This window comes from Protomyctophum parallelum (genome assembly GCF_964188405.1).
Source record: "Protomyctophum parallelum genome assembly, chromosome: 10".
Classification (NCBI taxonomy): Eukaryota; Metazoa; Chordata; class Actinopteri; order Myctophiformes; family Myctophidae; genus Protomyctophum; species Protomyctophum parallelum.
The window spans coordinates 32,325,565-32,352,932 of NC_139704.1; the positions used below are offsets into that span (position 1 = coordinate 32,325,565).

At 43.5% G+C, this 27,368-nt stretch overlaps 1 protein-coding gene across 5 annotated transcripts in view; it reads right to left on the reverse strand.

The window, feature by feature from the left end:
• Window positions 1-27,368, reverse strand: part of ccdc88ab (coiled-coil domain containing 88Ab) — a 123,309-nt gene that overhangs the window by 87,333 nt on the left and 8,608 nt on the right. For all 5 annotated transcript variants that reach the window (XM_083775460.1, XM_083775459.1, XM_083775461.1 and 2 more), the window contains exon 3: window positions 17,674-17,782. In XM_083775460.1, the coding sequence (XP_083631586.1) occupies window positions 17,674-17,782 (109 nt within the window). The remainder of the gene's footprint in view (window positions 1-17,673; window positions 17,783-27,368) is intronic.

The following is a 27,368-nucleotide window of genomic DNA, read 5'->3' on the forward strand; positions in this document are numbered from 1 at the left end:
AGTTTACAGCGGTCGAAAGTACTAGTACTAGTTGGCCATTTATGGCCTACTAGTGTGCAACAAGCAAGTATGCACTCGACAGAGTGCAGTTCTAGTTAATGTTATATCATCATTAAGATCGTATATAGTGTTTTGACAATTATTTGGGGGACCACGGGCAATATCCTCACAGCAAACAGATTGGAAAATCACTGAGCTAGAAGCTCATTGTTCTCTGAACAAGGAACTAGCAACCTTAGCTCTGGTCCATAGCCTTCTACCGCTTCTACGATTCTGCCCTGGGCAGTAAGGCTATGGGACTTTCCGTTTTAAATCTCAAATCGAAATCAGACCAGCCTCTCCTCTTTGGCGTAAATAAAAAGAACGTTTTAGCTACTCACCAAAACAAAGGCGGGTTGTGTCATTAGAAAGCCTACTTTCCTTAGTGGACGCACTCTGAGCCCCCCCACCACACGTATAAACAGTACTTTTTTGGCCAGAAAGGGATATTCTCTATGAGGCAGTTCTCTGGGCGCAGCGGAGTAACTAAAAATGTTTTTTTTTTCTGGTGGAAACAAAATCCCCTCAGAGTGCGTCCACTAAGGAAAGTAGGCTTTCTAATGACACAACTCGCCTTTGTTTTGGTGAGTAGCGAAAACGTTCTTTTTATTTATGCCAAAGAGGAGAGGCTGGTCTGCATTCATGCGAGCGGAGGAAGTTGAGAGTAACATAGCTCTAAATGAAACGCATTAGAGCTATGGACCAGAGCTATAGCAACCTGTACACTGCAGTCAAACAAACACAGGGCCCAGAAATAACGCATCTACAACCTCAGACACAACACTCCGTCATGACTCGTGATGTGACAACTTTAAATATAGAATGTGCCTCGAGAGCGCGCCAATATTGAAAGCGCTTTAAATAGTCCGCACTCACAAAACATGTGCTTGTGTTTATTCTGACAAATAGGCTTGTTCTTGTGCCAGAGTGATCATCTGTGTGTGGGGGGAGTCTCACGTTAAATTGACCCCAAAAGAGTAAGAGATAGATTAAATCATTAGTGCCTCAACCACATGCAATAAGCGAAACACGTCTACTGCTTTAGCTATTGAAAAATAGCAGATCTACAAGCTCATAGCGCGCCACTCGCTTGTAGGTCTGCTATTTTTGAAAATTCAAAAAACGACTGACATGGAAACATAGCTTTTTCAGAAAACTGTCAGGATGTAGAAGACATTTTTAGAATCTGATCTCAGGTCAAAATGGGTTAAAAGATTGCTTGTGGCATAATGGGCCTTCCACCCCTTAAAAATAAAACATTCATCCTGATATTCTTTGTTTTGGACGGACCTACAGAGAAAGGAAAATTCCAAAAGACAGAAGAGAAAATGCCTGCTATTAATAGAAAATTAGGAACAACATGAAATGTCTGTCTGTTGACCTAATTGAGATAATCGTTTTTTTTCTTTCATCGTCTCTAAACTCAGCATGTGTTTCTGTCTAGAGACAGTAAAGCAGCAGAAGAGGTACCAGCATTAGTCCACTCTTGGACCAGATGATGGACGGATCGCATTGCGCACACACGAGGAGGAGGAGGAGGAGAAAAATGAGGCATTAGCGTCGTCTCTCCTTTGTTTTCTGATGTCATCTATCAACCAGAGAGCTTTTTACCACCGAGCCCCAGGCTGGACATATATAGGAGAGAGCCAGGTGGGCTCCACTGCCCCCCAGGGCACTGGATAAGTGACGTTCTGCTGATAGACACGTGTACAGTACCCCCATTTACACACACACACACACACACACACACACACACACACACACACACACACACCCCCCAAAAGAGTAATTTTAGATATTTAGTTCCCATTCACTGGATATGACCCAGCCATAAGGTTTCCTCCCGTTTCAGTGTTTTGTAAATAGCCTGCATCCTGCAACCCTTAGGGCCGATTCATAATCCTATTTTACCGCTGTTTCGGCGCTGTAGTGCCGAAATGATTTTCGGCTCGTCAGAAACTTTCAGTAGCACCGAAGAGCCGACTTTAGGACAGTTACACCCCCCCCCCCCCCCCCCCCCCCCCCGAACCTCAAATGACGTCACATTGTAGGCTCTACGGCGCCGAACCGACTTTTATTCGGAGTATGAATCGGCCCTTAGACTCACTAAATTGAGAAAGGACGAAATCATGTCACCCTCCGGGGGTCCTGGGATTGCAATACTGTACTCATGTCCCTGGGACCCATCTAAAAGACCACCCCTGGGTCCCAGCCTCCAGGACCCATTACATTGAAAATCGATTTACATCACTGGGATATATTTTTAATTTATAATTAAAATAATAATAATAATAAATAAAGTAATTTCATCGTCTACTCAGGCTTTTGTGAACACCCCAGACAGGTTTTATGTTTGATTCAGTATTTAAGATATTTGATATTTATTGTAACCATGTTAGATTCACACTGAACAGAGTGTGAAATCAAAGGAATAGTATAGGAAGGGGGGCGTGACAGCTAAAATGAATATCAAAATAGTAAATACAGAATGGAGCGACATAAAAGATGTCCGGTGTGTTCAAAAAAGCCTGGAGCAGACGATGAAATGACCCAAATTATTTTTGAAGGTGAAATATCCCCTTTATACCATTATTACCTTTCCAAAGTGCTAAACCACTTTAAGCAGCGGTTCTTAAGTGAGTTACCGTAGCAAATTTCGTCACAAGTTCTCTGGTTACAATATAGATTGATTTGGTCTTGCCAGGTGGTTAAGCCAGTTAGTGCAGAGACCATATGCTCGTTATGTGAGTGCAAGGACCTAAATACGGCCCCCCAACCTTGTCTCGCATGTCCATGCTCTCTCCCTTGCCGTTGATTTCCTGTCTTTCTACACCGATCTATTGGAAATAAAGCACCGAAAGCTAGTCCAATATAAGTTATTAAACCAAAACGTATTAATATGAATGAATAAAAAAATAACTGAAAATTGTTTCAATTGGTATCTTGCTATAGCCCATTTTTGACCTGAGATCAGATTCTAAAAATCTACATTCTACAATTCTACAATTCTACATCCTGACGGTTTTCTGAAAAAGCCATGTTTCTATGTCAGTCTCAAAAATAGCAGACCTACGAGCTCGTAGCGCGCTATGAGCTCGTAGATCTGCTATTTTCCCAACAGCTAAAGCATAACATAATGCTAACACCAAAAGGGGTTCCCGGCTCCCACCCCGAGAATGGGTTTTAACTGAAAATTGTTTCAATTGGCATCTTGCTATAGTGGCTCAGAACTGCTCAAGTACAGTACATATTAAACACAGTGACGCATCCATCCCAGCTGTTCTGCTTCCGCTCACAAAATGGGAAAAAAGAGAAGCTTCTGGCTTCCTCTTCATTCAACAACAACACTATACTGCTGGATGTAAAAATAGCTCCTTGCATAGATAGTTAAACGACTACTGTACACCACAGACTGTAAATTCTACTCTTCACATCGTAATAGGCTAGACATTGTGCATGTCAACGCATGCACACACACACACACACACACACACACACACACACACACGGTTCAGTTCCTGACTGTAAGTTATGATTACGTGATGTGACGCTGTGTGGTTGTGGGCAGTGGTGAAACTAATGTACAGATTTTTTTACTTTAGTAATTTTATGTAGTCATAGCACTTTAAGTATATAGTATAGCATGTATAGTTTCATTATAGATATTCCACTGTTTCGATCTTAGCTTATGCATGTTTCATGATAACTACTTTTTATGTGATGTATTGCCATGCTTTTTGTTTTTGCTTATTTTAAATCGCTCTGGATTAAGAGTCTGCTAAATGCCTAAATTGTAAATTGTATATTAATTTTGACATTTTCAAATGGTATAACCCAATCATTCTCCTTGCTGTGACGTCTTAAAACTACATACAATGATTGTAATGTTGTTGAATTATGTAATTACCGGTAAATAAACTTAGCTAAAACAAAAATTTAACACCGTTTAAATCACCCAGATCTACCTGCCACTTCATGGCCTGCTGTTACATGATAACAAATTTATTTGTACATTCTGATGATTCTGATGATGAAAGAAAGATGCCAGAATGTAAGACATACGGGGAATTCCAGATGTTCAAAGGAATAACACATTTGGTTACGGAAGTCTGTAAAGGAGGATTCAGAGCAATAAAAAGAACCACTGGCTTGATGAAAACGCAACAATGAGTAATAACAAGGAACCACACACATTATGGGCATTCACTTCTAGTCATTTTTACTAGTTGACTAGTTGCCTAGTTTACTAGTCGACTAGTTGTTTAACCACCTATTATGTTAAAAGATAATAATAACATTTGGAAATAAAATATTTGTACATTTAACAACTGTGTACATTGGTGACTACAACTATAATCTACCTGATCGTGTGGCCTACAAAATCGGGGGGAAAAAACTAGTGGATTTACTAGTAAACTAGTCGACTAGTTGCTTAATGCCCTAACACACATGCATTCCAGTAAACTAGTCGACTAGTTGCTTAATGCCCTAACACACATGCATTCCAGTAAACTAGTCGACTAGTTGCTTAATGCCCTAACACACATGCATTCCAGTAAACTAGTCGACTAGTTGCTTAATGCCCTAACACACATGCATTCCAGTAAACTAGTCGACTAGTTGCTTAATGCCCTAACACACATGCATTCCAGTAAACTAGTCGACTAGTTGCTTAATGCCCTAACACACATGCATTCCAGTAAACTAGTCGACTAGTTGCTTAATGCCCTAACACACATGCATTCCAGTAAACTAGTCGACTAGTTGCTTAATGCCCTAACACACATGCATTCCAGTAAACTAGTTGACTAGTTGCTTAATGCCCTAACACACATGCATTCAGAGTGTTTTCCACGATGGCGTCCAAGTCAAAAACAAAACATCCATCCATGGCTGTGTTTGACCCGACAGGACTGTGTGCGTGTGTGTGTCGGAACTCGGAACCAACTCTAGCCACTAACAGAGCATCTTTGTGAGGTCAGCAATGGAAGCAGCAGGCAGTGGCACTGGCAGCCACACCAGACCATAGATCTTCAAACTAATTATGTATAAAAAGTTAAAAACGCTAGTAACGAAGAGTCTACTAAACTAGACAAATGTGGGAAGCTGACGCAGAACATCTAAAGTTAATTAATTAAAATAAACTAGTCCTTACCCTTTCTTGGGGGGGGGGGGGGGATTGCTTACCCGTGTGGGTCTGTTGTGCGGAAAAGTGTGTCCCAGTATTAATCAGTGTCCGTCCCAAAATGCATTTCACTGGTGACACGTGATTTGCGGGGATATGTTTATTTCTTTGACGTAAATTAATTTAATTAAGATGAATGTTAGAATGTTTGGCGAGTGTAATGCAGGGCAGATTGAGGTTGCAGGACAGGGCTGTGCGGCGCTAGGTTCCGTGAGGCGGTCCGTGCGTCGTGGCGTTGTGAGATGGCGCAGAAAGCGAGCAGCTGTCTTGCTCTATGCTAAGGAAGTACTCTGACTGACTGACAGTCCGCTAAATTATTAGATTGATAATTATAGTTGCCATTGTATTTAGAATCCAGTGTCAAGCACTATAAGGTGAAAGGTAAAAACGGCCAATGCCGTCATCACAAATTGATGTCAGCACATTTGGGCATGGCCGTTTTAAACCCAATGAGTGTTTTTTTGCTAAACTAATGCTTGGAATGGATACAGCATCATGAAAACCTCCTAGTTTGACACATCACATGCTAGATAAAGCATGATGAAACTTTTGAATATTTTGCCTTCTAGGTTGTTAATGGTATGGTCACATATTATGCCAATTATGAAAATTGCCCAACATATGCAAGTTAGCATCCGGCAGTTTCTACATGCTGGGGACCCATACTAAACATCTTTATTTATTTATTTTTAAGATTATTTTTTTTGCGGCTTACGCCTTTTTATTGATTTTTGAAGGGACAGACAGTAGGCTGACAGGAAACGGGAGAGAGATGGGGGGATGACATGCAGTAAAGGCCGTGTCGGGTCCGGGAGTCGAACCCGCGGCACACTGCGACTGGATTACCAGTCCGGTGCCCAGACCGTTACGCTACGGCCTGGGCCCTAAACATTTCTAACATAAAACGTTGGTGTACTCAACATGTCCAGGTTCACTTTTTGGCTACTAGGCTAATACCAGATTTGTGTCGTTAAAATGTTTTCAAAAAGTATTTCGAAAGAATAGCAGATTTATCACATGCATCACATGCATATGGGTTCAAAGTGCTCATGTGGCTTCTTTGGACTCGTTTTCATGAACCTGGTTGCTTATTTCTCTCGCAAAAGATGGCAACACTGGCTGAGAGACCAAGTCAGCCCGGCAGTCCATTTGCCTAACGAGCCTTGAGGGCAGCCCAGTGTGAACGGAGCCCTCTGTTCACCGTTAAACGCAGTCAAAACAACGAAAGCTCCCGGCCTTAACACCACGCCCCAAAACCAAAGCAGAGACGGTAGGAGAGAGAACACAGCAAACGTTGTTGTAGCCCTGGTCAAGGGCTGGAGGGCAGAGGGAAAAGTTACAGGACTTGATGATTTGAACGACAGACACAGAGAAACGTCATTTATACTTGGTTTTGCGTGCCACTAACGTTGTGCACCGAAAATTGGTTTCGTAGATTTGGCTAATTTGAAAATAATTTAGAATATCTTTGTGGTTATATAAGTGGTTTACATACTCCATACCACACGTTTGTCCGAGTTAAATTAACACTTCATTCACTGTGTGAAGATAAGCGAAAGACGAAAGCTCCGGGCCTTTTTCAATAAACAAGGACAAAGGAATTCACTTGGAGGGCTTTGAAAGAGGTTGGACGAAACACAAGAGGGAATGAAACGGTGCTGCTGTGCTGGATGTGGGCTGAGTTACACCGCTGAACGCAGGCCACACCAAGGTCACTCAATTAAAAAGAAGGCCCAGAAATGTCTCTTGTCCCTGGATGTCAGTCCAAATAGACATATTTGGACTGACCACCAGGGACAAGAAGACTTCTGTGAGGATTCTGCTATGCAGAACCCGGGAGACCAGAAAAACCTCAATCTGAGCCGACGCTGAAGAGGGGAAATTTGATTACTGGAAAAACATGCAGCCGTTTCAGCTACAGAGAACGTGATTTTGTTTGTCACAATAATTACTTTTTGTTAATACACGTGTAAATATCCATAAACGCAGCCACATTCAAGACAATTCTGTTCTTTCAGTTAAGTATTTTTACATGGTCAAAAGGATGCCAAACATTCCTTCTTTAGTGGCTGTGTCTCAACTACGATAATGTTGAAAATGTCAATTGACAAAACACATGTACTTACAGTAGTGTGCACCTGCATACACGCGCAAGCGCGCGCACACACCCACACACAGCTGTTCTCTTTTCATCATCACAGCACGCTGTGACATCAAAGTATAGTGCAGTAAGTCTGTCTAGACGTCCAACACAATCTACTGTACAGGCGCACGCACGTACACACACACGCACATGGAAATATCTTAGCCAGGGCCACTTTTAACAACCTGCACAAAGTCATTCTGCATGTGTGTCGCATGTGTGCACACGCCACACGCGTATATCTAATGTGCGGCTGAGCATAGACACGGCAACGCCCCGCCTGCCTCCGATTGGCCTGTGAGATGCGAGGTCACTCCGTGTTGGGGAAACAAATACAAGAGTCCATCTGAATCCATCCTCTTCGGATCAAATAGTAATCTCAGCAAGGCAGATGGCTTCTTGGTTAGAGTGGGTGACAATATTATCACACGAAAAGATCAAATTACCTACCTAGGTTCCATCCTGGAGGCCAATCTTTCCGGTGATAAGATGGCCACCAACGTAATCAAAAAAGTCAATCAAAGAACAAGATTCCTTTACAGGATCTCCTCACTGGTCAGCAAAAACACCTTGAAGACCTTAACAGGAGCCCTCGTACAAGGTTTCTTTGACTATGCATCCACCTCTTGGTACCACAGCACCTCAAAGGCCCTTAAAACAAGGCTCCAGACCTCCCAAAACAAACTGGTCAGGCTCCTACTTGGCCTCACCCCCCGAACCCACCTCACCCCTGCCCACTTTGACAGGCTGGGATGGCTTAGGGTCGTCGACAGAGTACAGCATCTTGCAATGGGTCTGGTCCACAAGATTCGATACACCACCAAGATACCCATGTACCTGTCTAAATACTTCCTTAATGTAAACGAAGTCCACACCCACAACACCAGAGGGAGTGCAACAAACCATGTACAACCCAGATTCGGCACAAACAAGGGACTAAATACTTTTCGCTCCTATGCCACCAAAATGTGGAACGCCCTACCAACAGTCATTAAGACATGTGAATCCCTTGACTCCTTCAAAACCGCTCTCAAAGGGCACCTACGGATGGCTGCAATTCGAAACTGGCCTCTGTAAAATCTGAATCCCCCCCACCCCCCCACCCCATTTTCCCTCACTGTATATTGTATCTTTTCCCTTTTTTGCTTCCCATATGATGAATTTAGCTACATAGAAATGTCTATTTGTATGTCTCTAAATGTTTGTATGTCTTTAAATGTTTTGATGAATTGAACAATGTGGACCCTGTTGTAAACAAGTGTAATGCTTAATTGGGTCGTCCACTCACAGTTGACAGTCTTTGTATTGAGTTTGTGCTTAAAATGTACTGTAAATTCTACAAACTGTTAATAAATATTTCAATCAATCAAAGAGAATGACAGCTTGGCACGCGCGACAGAATGCAGCCCTGTAACTAACTTATTTTTGTAGAAGAGCCAAACTAATATTGTTTATGCCGTTTTGCTTTGATTGATTAATTGATTGAACACACATGCACGATGTACTATGATTTGATTTGGGTGTGTACTTCTAAATAAAGTGTTAGTGTTGATTATCGTGTATTGATCTAATTATAGTAAAACTAATATTATACTAAAAAGGATAAAGGTGAAGGGGAAAAGAGACCTTTTTACAGTACAATAATGTTTCACGTTTACACATAGAAATAAATTAACACAATGATCAACACAAACACTTTATTTAGAACACACCCAAATCATATTACGGCGTACATGTTCAATCAATCATTCAATCAAAGCAAACGGAATAAACGATATGAGTTTGCCTCTTCTACAAAAATAAAAACGTACAAGTTACAGGCAGTTCTCTTGTATCATACCGATACCGTATACTTGTATTAGTCGAGACGGGCAGTGTCGGTAGGTCAATCAGAGGCAGGCGGGGCGTTAACGCATGTCTATGCTCAGCTGCACATTAGATATATGCTCAGCTGCACATTAGATATACGCGACTTACGCGCGTGTACACACACACACACACACACACACACAGGCCCTTTCTGAAACCAGTCCCTTGACTTGAAGTGCTCTCGGGAGGTTCTCGGGAAGTGCCCCTCCAGCTGAATCAAGTTCCCTTGATTAGGGTGCTGGGTATAACAAACTGTTTGGAAATACACTCGCCCTCCTTGTGAAGAAACAGGAAACAGACACCATTCGTTGCCATGGTTACCATCATGCAATTGTGTTACCTGTTATTTTGTTTGTACAGTTATATTGCATTGCACCGTGTATGTTTGTGTGACATGTGGATTTCATTAATATGGAAAAAGGAAATACAGACTGTCAAAAATGACATGTCATATACATCCATGGCGTTTATAAATCATTGTGTTAATAATTGTTTTGTTTGTGTGGTTTCATTTATAGTTTTTCACGGTGGGGTAAATAAAGAGCCCTTGTAAACATCAGTTGGAGCGTTGTCTATTCTGCATCAGATGAAGATTGTTTAGGAGGAGTTTATTTATCATTTATTTGTGGTGGTACTTCCATTTGTAGGTGGCGGTTTCCATGCGGACAGAGAGCAGGGCTGCACAAGGCAATCGAGTCTAGATCTTGAGGGCTTTATAAGCCACTTCCACTCAAGGCTGCTTGGTTTCGGACGACACTTAATATGGCGTAGCCTCGCGTGAACGCGCATATCGAGGGCAAGTGTGTAGGGCGAGTGGCGAGGAGCTGGTTTCAGAAAGGGGGAGTCTATCAGTAGTTTGGATGCAGGAAGTGGGGGTTGGGGGGGTGGGTAGAACAAGATTGGAGAGGAGCAAATAGGGGGAAGGAAGGACGGGAAGTCCCGTGCTGCCTGCCTGCTTGCGTCCTGCCTGTTGATAGCTGTAGGTCCAGGAGGTTAATCAGTAAATGTATTCTCAACAACAGTACAAGATTCACTGACTCAGCTAGATCATTAACTCAATAAGAGAGAGAGAGAGAGAGAGAGAGAGAGAGAGAGAGGGGGCTTGGTACCGTTGGTAGCAGCTCGCATGTAGAAAGAAGGAAAGAGGGCTCTTCTGTTAGAACACATTGCAATGCTGTAGCCCTAGTTTATCTTCACGGGAGACACGGTGGAACGATAACTAAATTAAAAAAATACATTGACAGTAGGAGCCAAATAACGCAAAAATAAAAGCCAAATATAATAGTAGTTGGATATAGTGGTATTTATGTGGTATAAGTCAATAGACTGACTGTACTAGTTGTTAATCATCAATTATCTTCCTAATATAAAACGAGTCCTGGTATTGAGACAGGTAACGAGCCCAGGGGGCCCGGTTCCGGCGAGCCGCCCCGCGTCCGAAACGGTCGAAGAATGACAGAGTTACCGTGCGGGGGTCCCTGTACTGTACTGTACAGTACCAACCAAACGCTATTTCCGTGCTCGTACACAGCCAGCCAGGGACACACAAAGCTCCATATAGGAGTGGTCGCACCACTCAATAATAAAATGAACAATGGAAGAAGAGGGTTGAGAGACCGGGCAGAGGATTAAAACCAAGTTGTGTCAATGATGTAAGGACTGACTCTTGAAGACAGTAGAACACTAGATCTGTGTGATCATGATGTGTGAGTGCTATAGGCAGGCACGTCTGCCCTTGTTGTTCTCGCATTCTGTGCAGCGGTTGCTTTTCTATCATTTTTATCCCACAATGTTGTAACCCATTTTTCACCCCCGTGTCAATTATCTAATGTGATCCTGGGCTCTACACACCCTCCACCAACCTAGTCCCCATATATGGGGGACAAGGGGAGATCAACGGACTTGAACTCATGCTTCCTTCATGCCTGAGTGTCCAAGTTGCTCCTTTTACACCTGACAGGGGGGAGTTTCCCTGGTTGGACGTAGCGCGTGGAAGGAACACGTTATTCCAACCAGTTCCTTTCCCCTCCATCAGGTGGAGGCAGTTTAGAGACCAGGATTACTGCATGTTTTTTGTGAGGGCACCTACCCTAGGGGACATGGGGAGAACATGCACACAGAAAGGCCCTTTCATCAAACCATAATGTCAAAACGGAAATTATTATGTTTTCTGTGTGCCAACAACAGGGCTAATGATACACAGCGGGTAAAAAGGCTAATAGGACACAATCGTGTCATAGATTAGATGGTTTATTATTACCTACGCACAATACAGTTGCAAGCAGCGACACAGACCCAGGAAAAGGTGAAATGGTTGCTACACAGTGAAATTCTCTGTATATAAAAAAATCACACCTGTGTGAACTGAGTGGTAACTTCCTACGTCCCAAACAATTTCTGTCCTTTCCTTAACTCGAGTCGAGGGTCTTCTCCCTTTGCTTCTGAACTGAACTGTTTATTGGGGCAATTACTGTGGCTGATAATCAGTAAAAACATCATTACCAATAGTTCAGTGATTGTCAGGTGAAGGAGGAGTTGGAGAGGACAGAGAGCTCATAAGGGGGGGGGGAGACAATGAAAGCCATTTTAATCATCAACTCAGAATATTAACCTCTGTGCTTGTCTACTCGTGCATGGTACATTGAAGTAATCTTCTAAGATCCACACTATGAAAAAGCCTCCCACTTTTGTCGGAAATGCTCGCCATTGTCTAAATCCAATCCCCAGTATAGGCCGCTAACCCATCTCTCATTACCAGCTTTTTGGGTGTTAGCATTATGTTATGCTTTATAGCTATTGAAAAATAGCAGATCTACAAGCTCATAGCGTGCCACCGAGTGGCTCGCTTCGAGCTTGTAGTCTGCTATTTTTGAAAAAATCGAAGAACCACTGACATAGGGCGCTTTCACACCGGACATGTTTGGTTCGTTTAAAACGAACCATGGTCCGCTTACCCCTTTGGTTCGGTTGGTGTGAACGTGCATACGAACTCTGGTGCGGATCAAAGAAACGAAACAATGGTCCGCTAAAAAAGGCCGGACTCGGTTCGCTTCCAAACGAACCACGGTGCGCTTCGTTACTGGTGTGAATGCATTCAGACTTTATAGAGGACCAAATACAGGACGATAGGCAAAATAGCCGTCGGGCGTCGGCAGTTGGGAGGCTGCATTAATAATTATAGTTATAAAAGCATGTATTTTTTTACGGGGATCATATGACAGCTGACAGTCTGATTTTAATAGTAGACGCATACAGTATATGTCGAGGCGCAGCGCAGCATACGAGGTTCACATGCGCAAAATGTACAAGTTATAAACATGGAATGGTGTACGGTATGGCACACGATGTAAGCTTGTAGATCTGTATATTTTAAGCATGCGCCGGCCGCCGCCACGCAAAGTTATGACAAAGCATGTGAATCTGCGATGCATGAGTCTTCATGCGAGTTTCTCTTTCAACTCGTGTCCCCTCTTTTTTTGTGTGTGTGTGTGTCATGTGTGTGTGTGTGTGTGTGTGTGTGTGTGTGTGTGTGTGTGTGTGTGTGTGTGTGTGTGGGCGCGTGGGCGCGCACGCACATGAGGGGACTGGGGGAGAGACCCATATATTTATATGGGAGAGACGCAGAGACAGAGAAATATTTAAAATCATCCATGTCGCGCAGGCCGCAGGTATCGAGAAAAAGCCAATGTTAAATAAGCTATACACAGGTGGTCCCAAATGATTAATTGATTACATCACTATAGCAAAAGACGTAAAACTAGGTCAACTCAATTAGCTGCAGCGGAGCTGTTCTGACTTGAAGCTCAATAACCAACTGACCAAACCATAAGATGACATGGAAATGCCCGCCGCGGCGCCGATTTGATGCGCAGAAATAACATGGGTGAAGGTGCACACATGGAAGAAAAGTCCTTTTTATCGGGGATACCTTGTTGTAGGCTATACGTCTCCGTGAATTTATGCATCAGCATTCAGCAGCAAGCACATTATTGTTCAAACACCTGCTCCTCTGTTCATCTGTTGCTCTTATTTGGCTAATAAAATAATTAATAAGAATGAATGCAATAGCAAGTTGTTGCTGCCTGTCATGTTGCTGTTCTCTTCTCTCTCTGTGTGACTGAAGGTTGCCCCAAAAATTGTAGACAGTGATTTCCCCTCATGTTCTTTTCCCCCTCACTATTTGGTTCGCTTAACATGTCCACGTGTCATTTGTTTACATATTTGGTACGCTTTACAAAGTCCAGTGTGAACACCAAACGGACCAAAATCAAAATGCAAATATTTGGTCCTTGGTCCTTGATCCGGACCTTCTAAGCGAACTTTGGGTGTGAAAGCGCCCATAGAAACATGGCTTTTTCAGAAAACTGTCATGATGTAGAATATATTTTTAGAATCTGATCTCAGGTCAGAACGGGTTAAGACCCTCAGGGCGCCAGAAGAACACTTTTGATAGGTGCAAAGAGGGTGACAATTCTATTTTGTACACTGGTGGCTGGACACAATAAGTGTGACTGTGAGGTCAGGGTCATCCTGCGGAGATTAATCAAACAATCGATTGGGAAGATACAGCTTCACTGTGCAGGCCTTCTATACCCAAAGAAAACATGCTACGAGTTCTACTGTACCTCCATGTCCCTGTGAGGGATCCCGCTCTTGCTCTCCTCATAGAATTCCAATAAAAGAACTATGTAAATGGACAGAGCATTCCACAATCCACACACATAATCGTTTCTTATAATCATGCCAATCACTACATTTTGGCATATCACAATAGCATATTGGTTTGCGATTGCTATAGCGTTTTTTAAAAGAGCAGTGGCTCTGGCTAAATGCCAGCTAATGTTCTTAAGCCTAATCGCCATCTCGTCATCCACAAATGCTGCAGGTCAGTACTTAACCTCCTCATTGACTCTGTGATACGTAGTTTTGAGCAGGCCTGCTGGAGCTTTTGAAGGCTCATTGTGTTAAGGATAATACAATAGGCCGATTGTATAAACATGATGACCCAGGGGGGTGATTAACTGGCTGTCTAGAGCCAACATCTGAGATCTGATTAGGCAGCTAACTGATGGACATGCTGTTGAACTTATTGCCACACGTGTGCATGTGCGTGTGCGTGCGACCGTGCGTGCATGTCCGTGTGTGTGTCTGAAAGAATTATATGCATTCCAAGGATAATTAAGTAGTACTAATTGTAGATAGGAGTCGAGTTAGATTCCAATTAAAATCACTTCATGAATGTATAATATGTGTACACACAGTGACAGAGCCAATACAATGTTCCATTCTATAATCCTCTGAATTGCTGCCATTACCATCCAAGCATTCAGAAATAGCTCATGTTAGGAGATGGACGAACATCCTATGAGGAGAGTTCAAAAGTAGCCAGAGGGAAGAGTCTCTATAGCGTGGGAAAGCTCTCTATCCGTCCGTCTGTCGGAAAAAATTCACTTCCTGCTCATCAGTCCTACAGTTAAATATAATCATCTCTGTTAAATATAATTGTTGTTGTCACGCATAAACTTTTTTTATGCATGTCCCCGTTTTTTGCCTATAATGACATGGTTAAGTCTGTCTTTACCACTTTTAGAGACATGTAACCAATAAAAATAATTGCTTTTGTAACTAAATAATTCATACATACATAGGATACATTGGAACTGGAAGACAGGTTCTTGTTTCCCTTCATTCCATGACAAATATTGGTTTTGGACATGCAAGTTCTCCGCCCGACAGGCAATGCTACGGTATATCTTTGTCATCCTTACAATACAATACAATACAATATCATTCAGAGTACCCATAACAATCATGATTGTTGTCTCCACCAGGCCGAAGGCATGTGGGGAGAGTATGTTTTGCACTCCGTCCGTCCGCGTGTCCGTCCGTCCGTCCGTGTGTCCGTCCGTGTGTCCGTCCGTGTGTCCGTGAACAGCTAATCTCGGCCACCGTTAACCCGGTCGATGCCATATTTTGCACACACACTCCCTGGATGCCAACCATGAACCTCTGCCCCAAACTTTCCAGAACGGCCTGTTATAGCGCCACCAGGAGGCCGCTTTGTGCAAAACAAGTTTTTGCACAGTACACCTACAGATTTTGTCCAAACATCACGCAAATTGGTACACAGTCTCTCTAGAGCCATTCAACGAAACGGGTCTTTCAGATTTATCAGACTCCATCCTGATTGGTTAAGATTGGCTTCCAAAGTTCACAGGAGTGCTCAGTTTCAAACAAAATGCTGCAAATCATGAACACATCGCGTGATTTCCGTGAAATTGTGCACGCACATTCCCACTAGGCCGAGGACGAAATGCCACATGAACAATTTCAACTCAGCCTCAAGGTGGCGCTATAACTGGCCGAAAAGTGTTTTTACCTCTAACTGCACGGATCTGTGGATAACCTGGTGGAGACCTGTGCCCGGAAGGGCACTTTTTCTAGTTTCTTCTCTTCCAGTGTCGTTTTCGTCGACTAAAACTAAGACGAAAAATGTTCGTCGACTACCTTTTTCCACTGAAGAAAACGAAATGGAAACTAAATGAAAACTATGGTGCTATGGTGACTAAAACTAAGACTAAACATACTGACAAGTTCGTCAACAAATAAAAACTAGACTAAAATGTTAGGAAGGGACTAGTGGACAAGAGATCCAGTATAAGTCATTTTACACTTGGTTGCATGTAAAATAAGTCATTATGACGGCAACAAGGCCCGCCAAAATACATTTTAGTCGACTAAATCACCTGTAGATTTAGTCGACTAAGATCTTATGACATTTAGTCGACTAAAACTAGACTAACACTAATACATTCCAGGTGACTAAGTGAAAACTATTCAAGAGACTATGACTGAAACTAAAATAGAAATTTGCTGCCAAAAACAACACTGTTCTCTTCAACGTTTGAGAATAAAATCACTAAAGTTGGTGAAATGATAATAGAACAATACTGAACAATACTAGTTCTCCTCTCCATGTACAAATGGGTCCAAATCAGCTATGCAGCTTTGGTCTTGCTTCAAGTGGAAGAGTGTTTCTCGTCATCGGAAAACCCCAAGCCCCCTCCATCATGTTATGCTTCTTCCTTCCCTCCATAATATATCTAACACCCATCTCTAGAACCCACATCCCACTTCACTCTCTCAGTCTTTCTGCAGCCCTTAAGATAAAAGCATCAAATGACAATGATTAAGTGTGTCGACTGGCGAGGGCGAAATCGCTCACATGACAGTGAATCAATCACAGCTAAGGCATGGCCAATCGAACACGGGGTGCAACTGTCATTTTCACGTCTTTCTGACCACACTTTCAAGTCCAAATTTCCACAGGCTTTGTGCATTTTGTTTTCTTTGAAGGTTGCTCTCTTAGTTCACAGCCATGAATCAAGCAACACAACGTGTGATCCGATGACCTGGTAAAATAAACTGACACTATGACAGGCAGGCATGGTTTACCAGAATCTAAACCAAATCTAAACAGAGCTTCTTCTTTTTTTTCCAGAAGTTTGTCCAAAACACAATTGTGTGGAATGGTTATAGTGAAAAAACACCAAAAATAAAGTTTGTTTAATTTAGAAAGTTGCACAGTATTACTTTAAGTCTAAATCCATCGCCAGACATTAATAACGCAAAGCGTGAGAACAAGAACCACATCTGTGTGTGTGTGTGTGTGTGTGTGTGTGTGTGTGTGTGTGTGTCTGCATGCGTGTGCGTGTCGTCTATGTTTACGGAGGCCTGGCCGACATCTGGATGGAGGTTAGGATGCCACATCACACACTGACACACACTTACTAGCACTGACAAAAATGTTTATATTGCCATGCCTTGTGTGTGCGTGCGTGTGCGTGTGCGTGTGCGTGTGTGTGTGTGTGTGTGTGTGTGTGTGTGTGTGTGTGTGTGTGTGTGTGTGTGTGCGCGCGCGTGTGTGCAGGTCTGTGTCTCGAGTTGATCTGATTTGTGTTGGGAGAGTGATTGCATTTTCCATTGCAACTCCACCAACCTACAGTAAGAGTCACTGATGCAGCACGGTTGACTGCAGCCCAAGAGACCAACCCTGGTATTTAGCAGCGTAGGTCTGTCATTAAAATAACAGTGAACTTGACCGTACACATCTATGACCAGGAATACCTCATTATTGGTTTTGGTTAGGATGGGGAGGTGACCTCCTTGGAATATTGTATCGTTTACACTGGGGGTCCATGTTTGTAACTTTCTTGCAGAGCTACAGTAGACTTTCAAAACTCAGTCAGCACATAATCATAATGTTCACCATAGCCATAACTCTATATCCCTCAGACCCCATCAGGCTGATTACATGAATCTAAACGCTCAACGTGAACTCACTGCAGGACTAATGTCTCATCTTAACATTACGGTAGGCCTGAAAATAATATATGCGTTTTAAAAACACATGATGACATGATGTGGTTTAGGTTACCTGGTAGTAGCTTTTAATCTGTCTGATGAGAATAGTGAGGTTCTGGATGCGCAGCGTGGGATCATTGTTTACTTTCTTGTTGGTCCTCTGAACGCTGGCTTTTGGATTTCTGAAAAGAATTAAGACAGAATATTATTAACAAACCTGTTAGAAATGTAGAACATTTATGGAAAAGTTAATCGGTTTACCGCAATTGTTTGTTTTTTGTGGGAAACGATGCAGCATAGAGAAAATGGATATGAACAATTCTGAATTCATGCTGTATTTCTAGATGACATACTGTACATCTGTCATTTAGGCCGTCAGCATTAGCAGCAGGGTCACAACTTTAAATAGAGTCAGTGCTATATCTATACAGTTACAGTCACCAGCAGGGTTTCTGGGAGGGATGGAGATCATGGTACAAGGTACTGCCACTGTGGAAGTCTCTGGCAAATGGCAATCACGTTCAACGTAAGAAAATTATATTTTCACCCGAAGTGAGCAAATTCTACTGGTTGGATTGGCCACAAAACCCAGGCTGCATGCGCACCGGCATGAAAGGCAAAATTGTGCATATGGTATAGTAGTATGATACGGTTGAAAGTCATCAGGTCAATGCCCAGGTCATGATGAAAGCCACGCCACCCTAAAAAATGCCATGTCATACCCACAGCAGTTCATTGGAGAAACATGTATCTTATGGAGGCCTATAACCATAACCACACTGGAGGCCGCACTCAAAGTGACTACTGGCCAATTATCTACTGGCCAATTACTACTGGCCAATTATCTACTGGCCAATTATCACAGCACGTCTTTTCTGGGACTTGTGAAGTGATGTCACTGAGGAGGAAGTGGTGATTCTGACAAGTCCTGGAAAAGACACGCTTGACGCGTGTTTGGCCAGTAGTCACTTTGAGTGGCAGCGTGCCGTGCCTCCACCTTATTGAGCTCCAACGTGGACGGCCTCCATAAGATACACATGCCCCAGAGCTGGAGGAGGCGTCTACCTTTCTAAAGGCCTATTCATAGTCTGGATTTTCAGTGGTGAGGTGATAACGTTGATCGTGGTGGTGAGTAAAAACAGAGAGAAGGGCTGGAGCGGTTGGCGGTGGTTTGCTCTTCACCGCGGCTCGTGACGTCATGTTGTGTAGTTCGGTGGTCACCTCACCACCGAAAAATCCAGACTATGTATGAGCCTTAAGTCTATGGCAAAACCGACCAAACATGGCCTTCCACAATCCACACACCCATGCCAAAATGGACAAAACGCAGCATGGCACACCCATACGCCAATGCGAAAAACAGCCTAAACATGATGGCACACCACGTCCATACAGCCTGTGCATCTGTCAACATCCCTAGAACCAAGCATTCCTGTTCTCCAACCATCATCATTTTTTGCAGTACTGATCCTCCTAGACCTATCGGCAGCATTTGTCACAGTGAACCACCAGCTGCTCCTAGACACCGTAGCGGATCTAGGCATCGGTGGAACGGCACTAAAGTGGTTCTCCTCCTACCTCACCGCCCAGACCTACCAGGTTTCCTGGAAAGGTCTGTTATCATCCCCCCGAACCCTCCAAACTGGGGTCCCACAGGGATCTGTACTTCGCCCCCTCCTTTTCTCACTGTACACTAAATCCCTTGGCACTATCATCTCTGCTCACAATATATCCTATCACTGCTACGCCGATGACACACAACTGTTTCTATCCTTCCCCCCCCTCTGCCACTCAGGTGGAAGAGCGCATCACTGCATGCCTGGCTGACATCTCACAGTGGATGTCCTCCAACCACCTCAAACTGAACCCAGACAAGACTGAGCTTCTCTTCTTCCCAGCTAAGTCCTGCCCTATGCGGGAGCTAACTATTTCCGTAGACAACGCCCTGGTAACGTCTGTCCCAACAGCCAGGAATCTTGGTGTTGTCCTGGACAGTCAGCTCTCGTTCAAAACTCACATCACAGCTGTCACTCGATCCTGTAGGTTCACACTCTATAACATACGACGAATTAGACCGTTCCTCACCCAGGAATCAGCCCAGCTCCTAATCCAGACAACAGTCTTGTCAAAACTCGACTATTGTAACTGGCCTACCAGCATGTGCACTTAAGCCTCTCCAGCTGATCCAAAATGCCGCAGCTCGCTTGGTCTTCAACCAGCCAAAATTCTCACATGTTTCCCCCCTGCTCCGCTCCCTCCACTGGCTCCCGGTCGCTGCCCGCACAGAATACAAAACTCTGATGCTGGCATTCAAAGCAACCAAAAGGTATGGCTCCCCCATATCTTGCCAGTATGATTGAACCCTACAAACCCTCCCGCGCACTCAGATCAGCCAACGCAGGGAAGCTGGAAGTACCCTCACTAAAAACGCCGGGACAACGCTCCACACGTCCCAAACTCTTCTCCCTTCTGGCTCCAAAACTGTGGAATGCACTTCCCATTGCAGTCAGAACTGCAGCATCACTCCCAATCTTCCGCCGTAGTCTGAAAACCCACCTTTTCAGGCCCATAGCACTTACCCCACCCCCTTAGATAGCATTTCTGTAGACTTAGATAGCATTTGATACAGACTTATAGCATGTTATGTAGACAGCACTATAATTGCATTGTATGTATGTATAGCACGTCATAGTACATATGTATAACATAGTAGTATAGATGTACAGTTTATATGTATAGCTTCATTATATAGATATTCCACTGTTACTTTCTTAGCTTACGCATGTTTCTTGCTAAATGTTTTTATGTGATCTATTCCCATGCTTTTTTTGTTCTTGCTTAATGTAAGTCGCTCTGGATTAAGAGCGTCTGCTAAATGCCTAAATTGTAAATTGTAAATTGTAATCATGTTCCCTATTCCCCGACCCCAACCATGCAGTATACAGTATACTAGTGTATACGCCATACATTTTCTGCGCAAAAAAAATATGATTTACGCATGCAACCTCAACCTCCAGATGCTCCCGTCATGTTGCTCACTCCAGGACAGATCTAGGTTGGATGTTCCAGCACTGGAAATAGTAACTGTCAGTACAGTCAGTCTCCAGATGGCGACACCACCACCATTTTCTATCCAGAGTAAATAACGTCATAATATTATTTAGTATGTCTGTTAGTAAGTCTGCATGTAAAAACAAAACAGCTGCAAGGCGCAAAAAGCTCGAAAAACAAGGCGAAAGCATGCGGGTGGCCCCGGTAAAAAAAAAAGAAAAGAAAAAAAAAAGACAGGCGCTCGGCGATCGCCTCCCCAGTCCCTGACAACGCGTTTAGCCTCGCCAGGTGCAACAAGCTCTTGTAGCGTTGTTTTAGTTCGTCTTCGTTTTAGTTTGTGTCTGTTTTTTGTTATGGCTTTCATCTAGCTGCAGTAAGCTCATAACATTAGCTTCTTTTACCACTCGCTCCACGTTGCGACGTTCAGAGCATGGGTTTTCATGCCGCTCAGACTTACTCGTCTCCTATTGGCTTAGAGGCAGGCAATTATGAAAAAGTGTCCACTACGGTCGTCACTCGTCAGTAGTGGTGCGTGCAAATGTAGTCCAGGCACATTTCAAGCACCTGGCAAAAAAACATGCTGTATTTTCTTCAATAGACACGATATCATCTGTACCGTCATACACGTACACTGTACATATTTTTATGCCTATTTAACATGGGCAATGCCAGATCCATTGCTAGTGCATGACTGCATGTAGATTTATATTTCTAAAACGGCTAGTTCCAATACTTGATTCCGATTGGCTGGCTTTCGTTGGAAATCTCACGATTATCCACACCTGATAATCCACACTTCCTGTCAAAAAAGGTGGTGCCCTCAGAGGCAAAAAAAATGAAAAATAATTAATGTTTTGTTTTTACCAAATGGGTTCCCATAATGATTATCTCATAACCAGAAAGCTTGATGTTTCTCAGAGAGGGCATACAGGAAGCACAAAGAGATTGCACCATTCAGGGAAGTGATGTTATTGTACAGAAGTAAATTCCAAATGTTATTTGGAACCAGCTTGAATAAAATGGAACTGAACTGTGTACTTCAATCACTTAACCCATTTAGGCCTGACTTCGACATTTTAAAATGTATTTTTATTTTTTTTCTGAAAAACCTCATGTTTCTATATCAGTGGTTCTCAATATTTCATGTCAAGGACCCCAAAAATTATATGTAATTGGCCACCAACCCCCATCGGAAAATAGTTCCAAGATCTGCTATTTTTCAATAGCTAAATTATAACATAATGTTTAAAACACCAAAAGGGGTTCCCGCCCCCAAAATGGGTTAACCAATATACTAGGTTTACCAGAATCCCTCAGGGCTCTATTTTCTGTTTTCACTCTTCATTAAATATCTTTGCTGAACGCTGCGACCTGTTGTGAGCTTGTAGATCAGGTCTTTTCTGCCAAGGTTTCCCCCAGAATACGTGATGGCCTGCTGGGATTTAAACGGTTAATAGATAGCTTGATTTGGTGGTGCATGTGGTGCATGAATAAACTCTGTGCTGGGTCCCATCTAACCCGAGACATCCAAAAGGTCGAAATTCAGTAAAAACAGATGCATCAAACATGAAAGTACATAATAATAATGATAATAATGAATTGCATTGGCCTGGGCCGTGGCTCAGCGGTCCAGGCACCTTTGGCTGGTAATCCAGTCTGGCAGTGTGGCCGCGGGTTCGACTCCCGATCCCGACAGCCTTCACTGCATGTCACCCCCCCCCCCCCCCCCCCATCACAGCCCGCTGGAAAGAACCTGGATGAATATGATCTCCGATTTGTACCGTTTTGTCAGATTCAGAGAGATAAAACTGTGTCCTCCTACTAGAACATTGTATAACTGCATCGCCCTAGGTGTCTCTAGGGAGTGTGGCGTGACTACTGATGCCGTTGCGCGGGTGTCAACATGTTGTACTGAGCCTGCAGTGAGACATTCCAAAATGCACACGTCACAATCTCTCCACTCTCCTATCCAAAGCAATGCAGACAGACATTTACTGCATGTAAGTGACTAAGTGTGTATCCATTGCAAACCTTTCTTATTCTTGCTGTATTGATATTCCAGTGATAAAATATCTTTGCCTAGTTTTGTGACCCGACTGCGATTCTTCCTCTTCCTGCTTCTATTTCCATCTGGTTCCGTTTTCGGTGACTCCTGCCGACTGTATATGCCAACGGCATTCATACTGTACACAGACCTCCTCTTTGGCCTTTCCTCTTCAGCAACCTTCTCCCAATGTAACCCCGTCCCTGCATCGTTCCTTTTCACACGTCCAAAGAAGAAACCATCTCAACTTTAGTCATTTCTGATCCTGTCCTCCCTCGTCACTCCTAATAATTGACTGTTATTAACCAGTGCAAAGGGACATTGGCCTGGGCCGTGGCTCAGCGGTCCAGGCACCTTGGCTGGTAATCCAATATGGCAGTGTGGCCGCGGGTTCGACTCCCGATCCCGAGGGCCTTTACTGCATGTCCCCCCCCCCCCATCTCTCTCCCCATTTCCTGTCAGCCTACTGTCTGTCCCTCCATAAAAAATATAAAATAAAAAGGTGAAAGCCACAAAAATAAAAAAGGGACGTTGATGGGGGTATGTTGGGAAAAGTGAACCACTTACACTTGTTTCATACACCACCGATGCTCTGCAAACACAGCCAATCGATCAACAAGCTCACAACGAGTCACCGTTAACATACTGTACGATGGAGTAGCCTATAAATTAAGCATAGAGACCAAAACGTCTGCCTGTAATGATGACGTACCCCCAATGACAAAAACACCAGGGCTAATGTATAGCTAAAGGCTGTGGTTGAGCGTCTTCAGAGAGTAAGTGCAATAGTAGTCATTCAAAGTCAAACTAACCAATAAGGCTGCAATGGCCTGTGATCATCTCCTTACTGAACGGGCCTATTATCTGGAAACGAGCACAGTAGCCTATTCAGTACCACGTTTAGTGTCTAGGGCAGTGGTTCCCAAACTTTTTAGCCCGTGACCCAAAACAGAGATAAGATATTCGCCTGGGAACCCAAACTAGTGAAAATAGCCGATCTACAAGCTCACAACACGTCGCTTCGTGCCTATGGGGACCCACAACAATGTGTCTGCGACCCACCAATGGGTCCCGACACAGTGTTTGGGAAACGGTGGTCTAGGATTGGGAATGGATGCTAGAGTCTGAATTCATTTTCACTTCGTAGGACCATCTGAAAAAGAACACACGTGCTTGCGTGTTTGGTCGTGTAAACTAATTTAAACTTTTAATTACCGGTAGATTTATTTGTATTTGTTTATCTCGTCTATCCTTGTTTTATATTATGTTTTTGTGCGGACATCCATGATGTCCATGCATACGTATTCTTTTGTTCCAAATAAAGTACTGATCATGAAAAAGACTAGTATATTTCTACAGTCACTTTCCCATTTTTAAGTTTTTTTTGTCAAATCACTGGGTATTTTTTGGTCACCCTGTTGGGGGGAAATCCTTGTTTATATTGTATGTACATCTTTCTTACAAGACACATCCAATGAGTCCGACCTATATATCATGGTCATTTAACTCATGGGGGGAGGGAATCTTATACTGTGTGTGTGTGTGTGTGTGTGTGTGTGTGTGTGTGTGTGTGTGTGTGTGTGTGTGTGTGTGTGTAAGCATGCATGCGGTGTGTACGGCAGGTGCAGCCATGTGTGCGTGCCTACAGCGTGTCTGCATCTGTGCTCTAGTATAGCACTATGGTATGTTTGACAACACCTTTAGGTTTCTCTCAGGACCAGAGAACCCTGCAGCTATCTACATGGAATCCATTGGAACTATAGATGCATTGCCTAGCAACAGATCGAATAACTCAAGTCTTAATAAAACAATAAAGCTATTAATTGGGGTTTTTGTTTTTTTTAAGATTCATGCCGTTGAGAATGAATGGCCATTTGAAACGTTTTATTATGGGAATCAGCTGTACTGTGGGTGTGTCAAATAATATAGGTCCTGTGATCGGCAACCAACCACCCAATACACAAGAATTCATCTGCAAAAAAATAAAGGAAAAACAGCACCCTCATTTCCTTTGAATTTCAAGTCAACGCTGGTCTGAATGAACACTGTCATGCTCGCACACACACAACACACAACACACAACACACAACACACACACACACACACACACACACACACACACACACACACACACACACACACGCAGGGGGTCTGATTTAACCCCTCAATTAAAAAGCTAAAAGGGGGCTGTAATCCTGACAGGATGAGGGCTAAAGCGTGAAAGAATGAGACTGAGAGAGATGAGTTAGCCATTCACACAGCCGCATTGCTATGCAGCAAGGGAGCCAATAGCATGGCTGCATGCCGACCCGCCGCACAAGAAAACAGCCATAAGAAGAACAACACAATCTAATCCTTCATCTCCCATTGGCTTTGTCTCGCTCATTTTCTCTCAACATAAACACACACGCACGCACAGAGCACACGACACACAGCCCCCCACGTGCAGGTCCGAAGGCATGTGAATAAAGGGGCTCTTTTGTGCTAGTTAAGTTTCACAAAACGTTCCAGAAAATTCTCTCCTGTGTTTATACCATGTATACAAAATTAACATTTTGTGAAATCGTGAGCAATCCGAGCATAACTATAACCATGTGAAAAGACTAGAGATCCACCAGGGCTCTATACTAGGACCGCTCCTTTTTCATTTTTTTCCCTTTCAAACACCAAATTGCTTCAGGAAAAAACGCAGCTCCTCAAGGTCACGACACGTCACAAGAACGTGGCAAATATTCTGCCCCGGGAAAAGGATGCTGGGTTATTTAAGCATTTAAGAATTGCTGTACAACGGTACAAGTACACTACAGCAAGCAATGTAATGATGATATATATGATATGATAATACTATCACTATATAGACAGTATATATATATATATATATATATAACCAGAGAGAGAGCCAGACACACAGACAATTAGTCAGCAACGGCAGTCAGTCAGACAGTGCTGTCATCCATAGTCAATGCAAGCTACTATACAGAGGCCCGCGGCTAAAAAGGGGCGTTTCTCTTGTCCTCGATTGGCTGGACTGAGTAAAAGCGTCGCACTAACCTATATATGACAGGGTGCATTAGGGTCAGCATGCGTGCCCAGGCGCGCATACGCACACACAATAAGGGAGCATGTTTGGCCACGCGTTAGGGATAGAGAGGCTGCAAGCCATGCTGTCCAAACATAGCAGGGGGTGGTGTGTGTGTGTCTGAGTGTGAGATTGTGTGTGCGTGCGTGCATGCGTAAGTGCGCGCGTGTTTCCGAGATGAAAACGGCCGAATAGCAGAGAGGAATGTGGGGATTGTTGGGAGACCTGTAATTCACACAAAGATAGACCCAAATGGCTGAGAGCAAGACGACCGCGGGATTTGCACGTCTTTCAAATGTTCTGATTGAAAATGGAGGACCCCGATGTAAACAAGTCTTAGTGCTTTTCATGCTTTCGTCCTCAAAGTAGCAGTTTTTGTGTTTCATTTGAAATGTACCCATTCTACATGCTGTGAAATAAAAATGTCAATCAATAAGCCGTAACCAGTACCGGTATCTCCATAAGTGCCGTTTTCCCTCTTAAGGTGTCCTGTGAAACTAGCTGATCTACAGGCTCACAATGCTCATTGAAAGCTGGTAGATTAGATTTTTGAGTGGTGCAACCACTCCTATAGACAGCTATGTGTCTCTGGCTGGCTGGCTGGCTGGCTGGCTGGCTGGCTGGCTGCCCTGGGTGTGTCCGAGCACGAAAATAGCTTTTGTAATAGTCTGTAACTTACTGCACATACATGACAAAGCAGTTTAGATAAAAGGGGTCTGAAACAGCCAGCTAATAAGACACCCTATTCCTGCATCCTGTCATTACATGTCCTTCCCATGTCCTATGGGGTCATACGCATAATCACATGCAACTCGAGATCGAATTACATCATTGATTCTCAACGTTGAGGTCGGGGACCGAATTTGGGGTCCAAAATAAAATGGCCGTCCGAACACTCGTTCCTTGCCTGTGTGTAGATGAGGTGTAAAATGGCTGGATTTCAAATGTGAAAACATGATAAACCACATCACCCTTTTCAGCCGACAACAACTTAACTTGAGCTTAATGTTTGACCTTGAGCTTAATGTTTGATTCTTTGACGTTAAAGACTGGATTCCACAAAGCCCAGGCACTGAGGCAGCGGCAGAGAGAGAGAGCAGACAGTAGCTGCTGCTTCTCTCAAGCTGGAATCCCAAATATGTCTGTTGTAAATACCTAGTCCCATGTAGAAAAGACAACAAAGACACCAGCATGCTGCTCAAAGAAAACAGTAGGAGATAGGAGGAGTGGGGTGGGCTATGGAGTATGGAGGTAAACAGTAGGAGATAGGAGGAGTGGGGTGGGCTATGGAGTATGGAGGTAAACAGTAGGAGATAGGAGGAGTGGGGTGGGCTATGGAGTATGGAGGTAAACAGTAGGAGATAGGAGGAGTGGGGTGGGCTATGGAGTATGGAGGTAAGGAATGGATGGATAGATTAGAACAAGAGAGTGGGAGGAATAAGATTTAGAACGGTGGTTAAAACCCATTTTGACCTGAGATCAGATTCTAAACATTTCTTCTACATCCTGACAGTTTTCTGAAAAGGCTATGTTTCTGTGTCAGTCGTTCTTCGATTTTTCCAAAAATAGCAGACCTACAAGCTCGTAGCTTGTA